The sequence below is a fragment of the Petromyzon marinus genome, chromosome 77 (assembly GCF_048934315.1).
Source record: "Petromyzon marinus isolate PM22_M1 ecotype Great Lakes invasive population chromosome 77, UKy_Petmar_22M1.pri1.0, whole genome shotgun sequence".
NCBI classification, from domain to species: Eukaryota; Metazoa; Chordata; class Hyperoartia; order Petromyzontiformes; family Petromyzontidae; genus Petromyzon; species Petromyzon marinus.
The window spans coordinates 1,934,907-1,947,846 of NC_133743.1; the positions used below are offsets into that span (position 1 = coordinate 1,934,907).

At 54.9% G+C, this 12,940-nt stretch overlaps 1 protein-coding gene across 1 annotated transcript in view; it reads left to right on the top strand.

The window, feature by feature from the left end:
* Positions 1–11,779, top strand: part of LOC116958434 (sodium- and chloride-dependent GABA transporter ine-like) — a 40,681-nt gene extending 28,902 nt beyond the window's left edge. The window contains exons 13-14 of the mRNA XM_076056670.1: positions 5,231–5,398; positions 10,309–11,779. Of these exons, the coding sequence (XP_075912785.1) occupies positions 5,231–5,398; positions 10,309–10,425 (285 nt within the window). The 3' untranslated portion in view covers positions 10,426–11,779. The remainder of the gene's footprint in view (positions 1–5,230; positions 5,399–10,308) is intronic.
* The last annotated feature ends 1,161 nt before the right edge of the window (positions 11,780–12,940 follow it).

Below are 12,940 nucleotides of genomic sequence, written 5' to 3' on the forward strand. Positions count from 1 at the left end.
CTTAGTGCGGAGCGACAGACCAAGTAGCTTCCACACAGCGTTACGCAACCGATGAAAAGATATTGCCGCTCGACTGATTCGGAGTGAGACCTCTGCTGTTAAACTGGAGCCAGTCATAAGCACACTGCCCAGGTATGGGAAACTCTCCACTCTCTCCACAACTGCCCCATCACCGATTGGGAGTTGTGGGGGTGGAGTGTCCGATGGTACAAAATACCCAGGCAGGTGCTTAGTTTTGGTGGGGCTGATGGTAAGGCCCCACCTCTTAGTGGCACACTCCAGTCTCAGCAGCAGCGTCTCCAACTCCTCCTCTGACTGAGCAGCTATTACCAAATCATCAGCATACATAACGTGGTTGAGCAATAGGGAACCATCCCTTGACCGCACCCGGGCATCGATTAGCCTCCCATTATATCTGTACCATATGGAGATTCCCCCGGTACAGCTATTGAAGGCTTCACGAACTATGTGGTCAAAATAGATGTTAAATAATGTGGGAGCCAGAGGACATCCCTGTCGCACCCCAAGGTGTACAGGGAATGGCTCTGACTCCCGGCCACGTAGTTTTACCCGGGCCCGCTCACCATCATGAAGGTCCTTAATGATCGTGAGCAGAGGGTCAGGTACTCCAAAAGCACGCAGAACGACCCAGAGCCCAGGCCTACTGATGGTATCATAGGCCTTGACCAGGTCAATAAAGCAGAGATGTCGGTCTTGCTGGAATTCCCTACACCTCTGCTGTAGCAGACGGACAGAAAATATGGCATCTGTGCAGGACCGCCCTTTCCTGAAACCGCATTGGGGCTCCGCAAGCCTCTCCTCAGCGTGCCTGGCAAGGCGATGCTGAATAATCCTTGCCAGGACCTTTCCCGGCACACTGAGGAGTGAGATGCCCTGTAGTTGTTACAGTCTGTGCGGTCCCCCTTCTTAAAAAGGGGGACCACCAGGGCATCCTTCCAATCCTGCGGAACCCGTCCAGTGGTCCAGACTGTTGTTATGATGTCATATAGGGCAGTCTGTGCACAAACGCCACCCTCCCTCAGCATTTCGCTTGGGAGATCATCTCTGCCCGCTGCCTTTCCTGGTCTGAGACTCCGGATCGCCTTCAATACTTCCTCAGCAGATGGCACCTCAGCCAGCCACTCACAGGGGGTGACTTCTTCCAATATTTGAGGCACCGCAGCCTCAGCAGGGTCATCCTCACTTTGTGCCACGATGTTTTCCTGGGTGAGGGATTTTCCCTCCCCCAGGACCTCACAGAAATGCTCAGCAAATCTGCGAACCTGTTCCTGGGGGTCAGAGATTGGATCTCCGTTTTTTCCCCTAATGATGGTAATAGGTGTGGCGCTGCAGGTTACTTTTTTGATGGAGTTAAATAGAGATTTGTGATCACGGGCCACTGAGGCAGACTCCATCTCCTCAGCAACCCGTGACCACCACCCATCCTTGCAGCGCCTCACGGCTCTCTGAACCTCCGAGCGAAGGCTGCGGTAAGCCTCCTCATTCTCTGACGTGGGATTCTGTAGCCGATGACAGTGGGCCTGTCGCTTTTTCTCAACCATCCTGAACACCTCCTCTGTCAGCCAGGGTCTCTGGGGAGGTCTGGACCGCATACCCAAAGCAGCCATTGCAGCTGCATGAGTCACAGTCCTAAACCTCGCCAATTTTCCCTCGACATCAGGAGGAGTCGGGGACGATGCCAATCCCAGCCGCAAGCGATGATGAAATTCTCGCTTCCAACTTTCATCAGATAACTGAGACCAGGCCACTTTATGTTGGAATGGGGTCCTGGGTGTACACCCACCACCGGAGTGGAAGAATGGCAGGCGCATCTTACAGATGACTAGTCGATGGTCAGAGGGCAGATCAGCTCCACGGTAGGTCCTGGTGTCAAGGACATGGGCTCGCATTCGCTGGTCCGTCACTATGTAGTCCAGCAGATGTTCTTGCTTGGACCCGGCATGCATCCATGATGTTGTGTGGATGCGCCGATGCCGGAACAGCGTGTTGGTAATTACAAGCCCATGGGCTGCACAAAAATCTAGCAGCCTCCTACCGTTGTTATTGAGCTGATCTGGCCCATGCCGTCCAATCACTCCATACCAGGTGCCAGTATCATGACCAACTCGGGCATTGAAGTCACCCAACATGATGACTCTATCCCGAGGGGCCACTTTAGCCAGCACCTGTGACAGGAGGTCATAGAAGGCATCTGACTCATCGGCTTTGCCTGTATCCCTCCACGGATGTTCATCTTCGGTGGGGGCATAAGTAACCACGACCACCATTCCTCGCCTCCGGTTGATGGGAAGGCGAGCCCAAAGTAGCCTGGGGCTTACAGCTTCCCACACCTCACCGCCACGCTCCCACGCCCCCTTCATTCTTTTGTTCAAAAGAAGAGCCACACCCTGTTGTTTGGCAGTCTGCTGCCCCGAGTAGAGGACTGTCCACCCCTCATGGTGGCAGGAGCCAGAGCCGGTCCACCGGACCTCCTGAATGCCGCATAGATCCAGGCGGTACCGGTCCAGCTCCCGACAGAGGAGTGGCAGCCTCTCTTCTGCAGTGAGCGTTCGAACATTCCACGTGGCCACCCGTAGTGGCTTTTCGTTGTTTCTGGAGTAGCCCCGAGGGTAGGTATTCAATCTCCTGGCTCCGCCAATTGGGGTTTGGCCAGGAGACGTCATAGATGCCTGGCCCCCCGGGGCTTCCGGCACAGGCTTATTAGTTACATATTTCAGTTTAATTCGTGGTTTCGTGGTAATTAATTGAAGGTGGAGGGGTTACCAGCCCCTCGCATCCGTCCAGAGCCCCCGTTTAGCCCCTGTGGTGGACACATATGCCATGAGGGGAGGAGCCAATCAAAATTGGATCTCCCCCCACAGCACTGTCCACGACAGAGTTGCCCGTCCGGCACCGCGAGGAGGTAGGGGGTTGTTTTGCCGGACTAGACACAGACACACACAAGGACACAGACAGACACACACAGACTCGTGTAGACACACAGGGAGACACAGACTGACACACAAGGACACACACAGACACACACAGGTAGACACAGACACACACAAGGACACACACAGACACACACAGGTAGACACAGACACATACAAGGACACACACAGACACACACAGACTCGTGTAGACACACAGGGAGACACAGACTGACACACAAGGACACACACAGACACACACAGGTAGACACAGACACACACAAGGACACACACAGACACACACAGACTCGTGTAGACACACACAGGTAGACACACACTGACACACAATGACACACACAGACACACACAGGTAGACACAGACTGACACACAGACACACACAGACACACACACAGACACACACAGACACACACAGACACACACAAGGACACACACAGACACACACAGGTAGACACAGACTGACACACAAGGACACACAAGGACACACACAGACACACACAGACACACACAAGGACACACACAGGTAGACACAGACTGACACACAAGGACACACAAGGACACACAAGGACACACACAGACACACACAAGGACACACACAAGGACACACACAGACTGACACAAGGACACACACAGACACACACAGGTAGACACACACAGACTGACACACAAGGACACACACAGACACACACAGACACACACAGACACACACAAGGACACACACAGACACACACAGGTAGACACAGACTGACACACAAGGACACACAAGGACACACACAGACACACACAGACACACACAAGGACACACACAGACACACACAGACACACACAGACTGACACACACATACTGACACACAGGTAGACACACAGACTGACACACAAGGACACACACAGACACACACAAGGTCACACACATACTGACACACAGGTAGACACACAGACTGACACACAAGGACACACAGACAGACACACACAGACACACTCACAGACACACACAAGGAAACACACATACTGACACACAGGTAGACACACAGACTGACACACAAGGACACACACAGACACACACAGGTAGACACAGACTGACACACAGACACACACAAGGACACACACAGACACACACAGGTAGACACAGACTGACACACAGACACACACAGACACACACACAGACACACACAGACACACACAGACACACACAAGGACACACACAGACACACACAGGTAGACACAGACTGACACACAAGGACACACAAGGACACACACAGACACACACAGACACACACAAGGACACACACAGGTAGACACAGACTGACACACAAGGACACACAAGGACACACAAGGACACACACAGACACACACAAGGACACACACAAGGACACACACAGACTGACACAAGGACACACACAGACACACACAGGTAGACACACACAGACTGACACACAAGGACACACACAGACACACACAGACACACACAGACACACACAAGGACACACACAGACACACACAGGTAGACACAGACTGACACACAAGGACACACAAGGACACACACAGACACACACAGACACACACAAGGACACACACAGACACACACAGACACACACAGACACACACAGACTGACACACACATACTGACACACAGGTAGACACACAGACTGACACACAAGGACACACACAGACACACACAAGGACACACACATACTGACACACAGGTAGACACACAGACTGACACACAAGGACACACAGACAGACACACACAGACACACTCACAGACACACACAAGGACACACACATACTGACACACAGGTAGACACACAGACTGACACACAAGGACACACACAGACACACACAGACACACACAGACACACACAAGGACACACACAGACACACACAGGTAGACACAGACTGACACACAAGGACACACAAGGACACACACAGACACACACAGACACACACAGACACACACAAGGACACACACAGACACACACAGACACACACAGACTGACACACAAGGACACACACAGACACACACAAGGACACACACACACAGACACAGACACACACAGACTGACACACAAGGACACACACAGACACACACAAGGACACACAAGGACACACACAGACACACACAGACTGACACACAAGGACACACACATACTGACACACAGACACACACAGACTGACACACACAGACACACACAGACACACACACAGACACACACACAGACACACACAGACTGACACACAAGGACACACGTAGAGTGCTCTGGGCGTGCGTCCGTCTGCGCAGGCCATCCTGGTATTCAGCGTGCTGCAGTACGAGCCGGTGCGCTACGGGGACTACGTCTACCCAGCCTGGGCCGAGGGCCTCGGCTGGGTCGTGTCGCTCCTCTCCATCGGCTGGATCCCTCTGGGCATGGCTCACACCCTGTACCACGCGCAGGGCACCCTGATACAGGTGAGTCTGCACACACCTGTACCACTCACACACACACACCTACACCTGTACCACTCACACACACACCCTGTACCACTCACTCACACACACACACCTGTACCACTCACACACACACACCTGTACCACTCACACACAAACACCTGTACCACTCACACACACACACCTGTACCACTCACACACCTGTATCACTCACACATACACACACTTGTACCACACTCACACACACACCTGTACCACACACATACACCTGTACCACACACACACACACACCTGTACCACACACACACACATACCTGTACCACTCACACACCTGTACCACTCACACACCTGTATCACTCACACATACACACACTTGTACCACACTCACACACACACCTGTACCACACACACACACCTGTACCACACACATACACCTGTACCACACACACACACCTGTACCACTCACACACACATACCTGTACCACTCACACACACACACCTGTACCACTCACACACCTGTATCACTCACACATACACACACTTGTACCCCACTCACACACACACCTGTACCACACACATACACCTGTACCACACACACACACCTGTACCACACACACACACATACCTGTACCACTCACACACACACACCTGTACCACTCACACACCTGTACCACACACACACACACACACCTGTACCACACACTCACACACACACACCTGTACCACTCACACACACACCTGTACCAATCACACTCACACACACACCAACAACAACAACAACCTCCATTCGCCACTAAGTGGCGGTGACGTCACCACGACGCTTGTGCCAGGCTATGTGCACCCTGAGGCCACGTGAAGTGTCGAACGCCCGCTGGCAGGAGGTCACGGGGCAGACCCAGGTACCACGGGTCGACTGACTGAGATGACTGGCTGATGCACCACCTGTGCCCCCTACTGTGCCAACCTGCTGTGCTTTAGCCACCCGGCGCTCCGCTCGCTGTTGTGAGCGTCGCTCCTCCGCCCTCCGTTGTTGTTGGAGGGCGACTGCCTCCAACTGCCCAGTAGCATCCTTCACGAGCCTCCTCCACAGAGGCCGATCTTGACACCGCTGGTACCAGTCATCGGCAAGTCCACTCAGCTCCACGTCCTCCTGTACCACATCACTCCATCTCTTCTCTAGCCCGTGCCGCGCCCGCTTAGCCCCCTCAATCCGGCCAAACAAAAGCTGTTTCGGCATGCGGTGGCTGGGCATGCGGGCTACATGACCCAGCCATCGCAGCCTTGCCTGCCGGAGGAGCTCACCGATGGGACCCTGCCCAGATCTTTCAAGGATTTGTGAGCTCCTCACACAATCCAGTCTGGTTAAACCCAGGATGGATCGTAGGCAGGTCAGCCTAAATGTTTCTAACCGGCGAAGATGTTCCATTAGGGGGGTCCACGTTTCGCAAGCGTAGAGAAGGGAGGGAATGATCGTGGCCGAGAAGACCTGAAGCTTAGTGCGGAGCGACAGACCAGGTAGCTTCCACACAGCATTACGCAACCGATGAAAATATATTGCCGCTCGACTGATTCGGAGTGAGACCTCTGCTGTTAAACTGGAGCCAGTCATAAGCACACTGCCCAGGTATGGGAAACTCTCCACTCTCTCCACAACTGCCCCATCACCGATTGGGAGTTGTGGGGGTGGAGTGTCCGATGGTACAAAATACCCAGGCAGGTGCTTAGTTTTGGTGGGGCTGATGGTAAGGCCCCACCTCTTAGTGGCACGCTCCGGTCTCAGCAGCAGCGTCTCCAACTCCTCCTCTGACTGAGCAGCTATTACCAAGTCATCAGCATACATAACGTGGTTGAGCAATAGGGAGCCATCCCTTGACCGCACCCGGGCATCGATTAGCCTCCCATTATATCTGTACCATATGGAGATTCCCCCGGTACAGCTATTGAAGGCTTCACGAACTACGTGGTCAAAATAGATGTTAAATAATGTGGGAGCCAGAGGACATCCCTGTCGCACCCCAAGGTGTACAGGGAATGGCTCTGACTCCGGGCCACGTAGTTTTACCCGGGCCCGCTCACCATCATGAAGGTCCTTAATGATCGTGAGCAGAGGGTCAGGTACTCCAAAAGCACGATGAACGACCCAGAGCCCAGGCCTACTGATGGTATCATAGGCCTTGACCAGGTCAATAAAGCAGAGATGTAGGTCTTGTTGGAATTCCCTACACCTCTGCTGTAGCAGATGGACAGAAAATATGGCATCTGTGCAGGACCGCCCTTTCATGAAACCGCATTGGGGCTCCGCAAGCTTCTCCTCAGCGTGCCTGGCAAGGCGATGCTGAATAATCCTTGCCAGGACCTTTCCCGGCACACTGAGGAGTGAGATGCCCCTGTAGTTGTTACAGTCTGTGCGGTCCCCCTTCTTAAAAAGGGGGACCGCACTTCTTAAAAAGGGGGACCACCAGGGCATCCTTCCAATCCTGCGGAACCCGTCCAGTGGTCCAGACTGTTGTTATGATGTCATATAGGGCAGTCTGTGCACAAACGCCACCCTCCCTCAGCATTTCGCTTGGGAGATCATCTCTGCCCGCTGCCTTTCCTGGTCTCAGACTCTGGATCGCCTTCAATACTTCCTCAGCAGATGGCACCTCAGCCAGCCACTCACAGGGGGTGACTTCATCCAATATTTGAGGCACCGCAGCCTCAGCAGGGTCATCCTCACTTTGTGCCACGATGTTTTCCTGGCCGAGGGATTTTCCCTCCCCCAGGACCTCACAGAAATGCTCAGCAAATCTGCGAACCTGTTCCTGGGGGTCGGAAATTGGATCACCGTTTTTTCCCCTAATGATGGTAATAGGTGTGGCGCTGCAGGTTACTTTTTTGATGGAGTTAAATAGAGATTTGTGATCACGGGCCACTGAGGCAGACTCCATCTCCTCAGCAACCCGCGACCACCACCCATCCTTGCAGCGCCTCACGGCTCTCCGAACCTCCGAGCGAAGGCTGCGGTAAGCCTCCTCATTCTCTGACGTGGGATTCTGTAGCCGATGACAGTGGGCCTGTCGCTTTTTCTCAACCATCCTGAACAACTCCTCTGTCATCCAGGGTGTCTGGGGAGGTCTGGACCGCGTACCCAAAGCAGCCATTGCAGCTGCATGAGTCACAGTCCTAAACCTCGCCCATTTACCCTCGACATCAGGAGGAGTCGGGGACGATGCCAATCCCAGCCGCAAGCGATGATGAAATTCTCGCTTGCAACTTTCATCAGATAACTGAGACCAGGCCACTTTAGGTTGGAATGGGGTCCTGGGTGTACACCCACCACCGGAGTGGAAGAATGGCAGGCGCATCTTACAGATGACTAGTCGATGGTCAGAGGGCAGATCAGCTCCACGGTAGGTCCTGGTGTCAAGGACATGGGCTCGCATTCGCTGGTCCGTCACTATGTAGTCCAGCAGATGTTCTTGCTTGGACCCGGCATGCATCCATGATGTTGTGTGGATGCGCCGATGCCGGAACAGCGTGTTGGTAATTACAAGCCCATGGGCTGCACAAAAATCTAGCAGCCTCCTACCGTTGTTATTGAGCTGATCTGGCCCATGCCCTCCAATCACTCCAGACCAGGTGCCAGTATCATGACCAACTTGGGCATTGAAGTCACCCAACATGATGACTCTATCCCGAGGGGCCACTTTAGCCAGCACCTGTGACAGGAGGTCATAGAAGGCATCTGACTCATCGGCTTTGCCTGCATCCCTCCACGGATGTTCATCTTCGGTGGGGACATAAGTAACCACGACCACCATTCCTCGCCTCCGGTTGATGGGAAGGCGAGCCCAAAGTAGCCTGGGGCTTATAGCTTCCCACACCTCACCGCCATGCTCCCACGCCCCCTTCATTCTTTTGTTCAAAAGAAGACCCACACCCTGTTGTTTGGCAGTCTGCTGCCCCGAGTAGAGGACTGTCCACCCCTCATGGTGGCAGGAGCCAGAGCCGGTCCACCGGACCTCCTGAATGCCGCATAGATCCAGGCGGTACCGGTCCAGCTCCCGACAGAGGAGTGGCAGCCTCTCCTCTGCAGTGAGCGTTCGAACATTCCACGTGGCCACCCGTAGTGGCTTTTCGTTGTTTCTGGAGTAGCCCCGAGGGTAGGTATTCAATCTCCTGGCTCCGCCAATTGGGGTTTGGCCAGGAGACGTCATAGACGCCTGGCCCCCCGGGGCCTCCGGCACAAGCTTAGTTGTTACATATTTCAGTTTAATTCGTGGTTTTGTGGTAATTAATTGAAGGTGGAGGGGTTACCAGCCCTTCGCACCCGTCCAGAGCCCCCGTTTAGCCCCTGTGGTGGACACATATGCCATGAGGGGAGGAGCCAATCAAAATTGGAACTCCCCCCACAGCGCTGTCCACGACAGAGTTGCCCGTCCGGCACCGCGAGGAGGTAGGGGGTTGTTTTGCCGGACCACACACACCTGTACCACACTCACACACACACACCCCTGTACCACACACATACACCTGTACCACTCACACACACCTGTACCACACCCACACACCTGTACCACACTCACACACACACACCCCTGTACCACACACATACACCTGTACCACTCACACACACCTGTACCACACCCACACACCTGTACCACACTCACACACACACACCCCTGTACCACACACATACACCTGTACCACTCACACACACCTGTACCACACCCACACACCTGTACCACACTCACACACACACACCCCTGTACCACACACATACACCTGTACCACTCACACACACCTGTACCACACCCACACACCTGTACCACACTTACACACACACACACCTGTACCACACTCACACACACACACACCTGTACCACACTCACACTGTAACCACCACCACCACCACTAACTCCGTGCCTCTCATCCCCCCCCGCCCCCAGCGCCTCAAGTGGTCCGTGACCCCCCGTGCGGTTCGCCGCTCCGACTGGGAGGCGCCGCAATCCAAGAGGCGCCCCTCCCCAACTCCCCCTCTGGTCACGGCGCAGACGGCGTTCTAGCGAGGCTCACCGCAGGGGCCAGGCTCACCTGGTGAGGCTCACCTGGTGAGGCTCACCGCAGGGGCCAGGCTCACCTGGTGAGGCTCACCTGGTGAGGCTCACCAGGTGAGGCTCACCTGGTGAGGCTCACCGCAGGGGCCAGGCTCACCTGATGAGGCTCACCTGGTGAGGCTCACCGCAGGGGCCAGGCTCACCTGGTGAGGCTCACCTGGTGAGGCTCACCTGGTGAGGCTTACCGCAGGGGCCAGGCTCACCTGGTGAGGCTCACCTCACCGCAGGGGCCAGGCTTACCTGGTGAGGCTCACCTGGTGAGGCTGGATGAGGCTCACCGTAGGGGTGAGGCTCACCGTAGGGGTGAGGCTCACCGCAGGGAGGAGCCCTACCAAACTCGCTGTCCACCGCAGGGCGAATGTACGGACAAGAGACAAGGAGTGCCGCTTACCGTCCCAACGACTCTGAATGAACAACCCGCGCTGTCTGGAAAGTTGAAACGCTCAAAATGAAAACCGCTGCATACGAATCATCTGAATCACCGTGGCACGGCGACTGCTCCTACTCCTGTAGGATAGCCTCATGGTGGGATGTATTGTTACTCGACTTCAATATGACTTGTTGTAGGTTTCACCTTACCTGTCAACGTCTTCTCAGTGCCCTACCGGCCCCTTACACATCTCCACGTTCACGCTACAGAGTCAGAAGGGAGAGACACAAACTAAGAGACAACAGTGTTGGACCTGGCAACTCAATCTCCCTGTACGAGACTCTTGGCTTATAAAGCGTACGGGTTGACAGGGATGTTGTTATCAACACTCACTTATCCATCCGTCATTGCCATGAGGTCTGGGTTTAGCAGATGCAACTTGATAATGAATTATGGAAGTTGATAAATAAAGTATTGAACCTAAGGATAATTGAGAACTAAATATAGTTACATCGTCATATATAACTATATATATAAAACTATATAACACGTAGGCTTTCGTGACCAATATCATCCATAATACAGGTGTTTTTTTTGGGTTAGAACACGTAAATATATAAATGTTGTGTCGTTAAACCCGCCACCAACCGACACAGCCAACTCGTAAGGGTTGTTACATGAACAGAACGTGGCCAATTCGTCCCTCGTGTAGTGGGTAAGATGTAAACCAAGTCCTGTCTGGAGGCAAAAGGTTTATTTATAACAGGAGTACCACGAGGTCCCTGGCACAAAGGGGTATCGGCCCCTTCCACCCAATACCCTCTGGGCAAGGTGACCCGTCTCACAGGGACCACTCCCTCTCTGTATCTCAGCCCTCCGGCTAGGGTACCTAGGGGGACCTAGGGGGACCCAGGGGTACCTAGGGGAACCTAGGGGGACCTAGGGGGGCCTAGGGGGACCTAGGGGGGGCGAGCCTGACCCGACCCAGCCAAGCTCCTCGGGCCCCGACCACTGGCTCACTCGGTCCCCGACCACTGGCTCACTCGGTCCCGGCCCTGACAAGGACTTCGGGTCCTCGGGTTCCCAGGGTTCTATTCTGGCTGGCCCTCGGGTTCCCAGGGTTCTATTCTGGCTGGCCCTCGGGTTCCCAGGGTTCTAATGTGGCTGGCCCTCAGGTTCCCAGGGTTCTATTGTGGCTGGTCCTCGGGTCTTCTGCTTGACGACTGCCGGGTCCCCTTTGAGACCGCTGTCTGCCTCACTCTGCCCCGAGCCACTCCTCCCTTGTGGAACCGTCTGGAAGGGCCTGGGGGGTGACGTCACCCCCCAGGAAGGGGGCTGGGGGTGACGTCACCCCCCAGGCCCTTTCCTGGGGGGTGACGTCACCCCCCAGCCCCCTTCCTGGGGGGTGACGTCACCCCCAGCCCCCTTCCTGGGGGGTGATGTCACCCCCCAGCCCCCTTCCTGACGTCACCCCCAGCCCCTTCCTGGGGGGTGATGTCACCCCCGAGCCCCCTTCCTGGGGGGTGACGTCACCCCTCAGCCCCCTTCCTGGGGGGTGACGTCACCCCCCAGCCCCCTTCCTGGGGGTCTGGGGTCTGTTCCTGTGGTCTCGAGCTGCCTTGGGGTGGCCATGAAACTCCCCTCTGGCCTGTTGACTCGAGGCCGTTACTACTGTAGTGTTGTAAGGACGAGCAGACTTCTTAGGAGGCACACTGTTTATTGTATTATTTCCTTACACAATGCTTAACACACACAGAGGGATATACGGTCCCCTCACCCGATACCCGAGGGAGGTACAGCCTCCGGACTTGGCGGGACTCACACGTCTACCGCTATCCTAGTCCTCCGGCTAGGACCTAGGGGAGGCTATGTGACCCACCGCTGGCCCGGTGGGTCCTGACCGCTGGGTATGCCGAGCCTTAGCCCTCAGAAGGGCTGGGAGGCTGGCCCAGGGTCCTGGCTAGGCTCCAGCCCAGTCTTCTATCTTCGTGCAGGGAGAGAACTCCCCGAGGTCCGTTGGGTCACCGTCTTATACCCCTTCGTGGCCAGGCAGAACCAATCATACATTCCTACGTGGAACCGTCTTATTGGTTC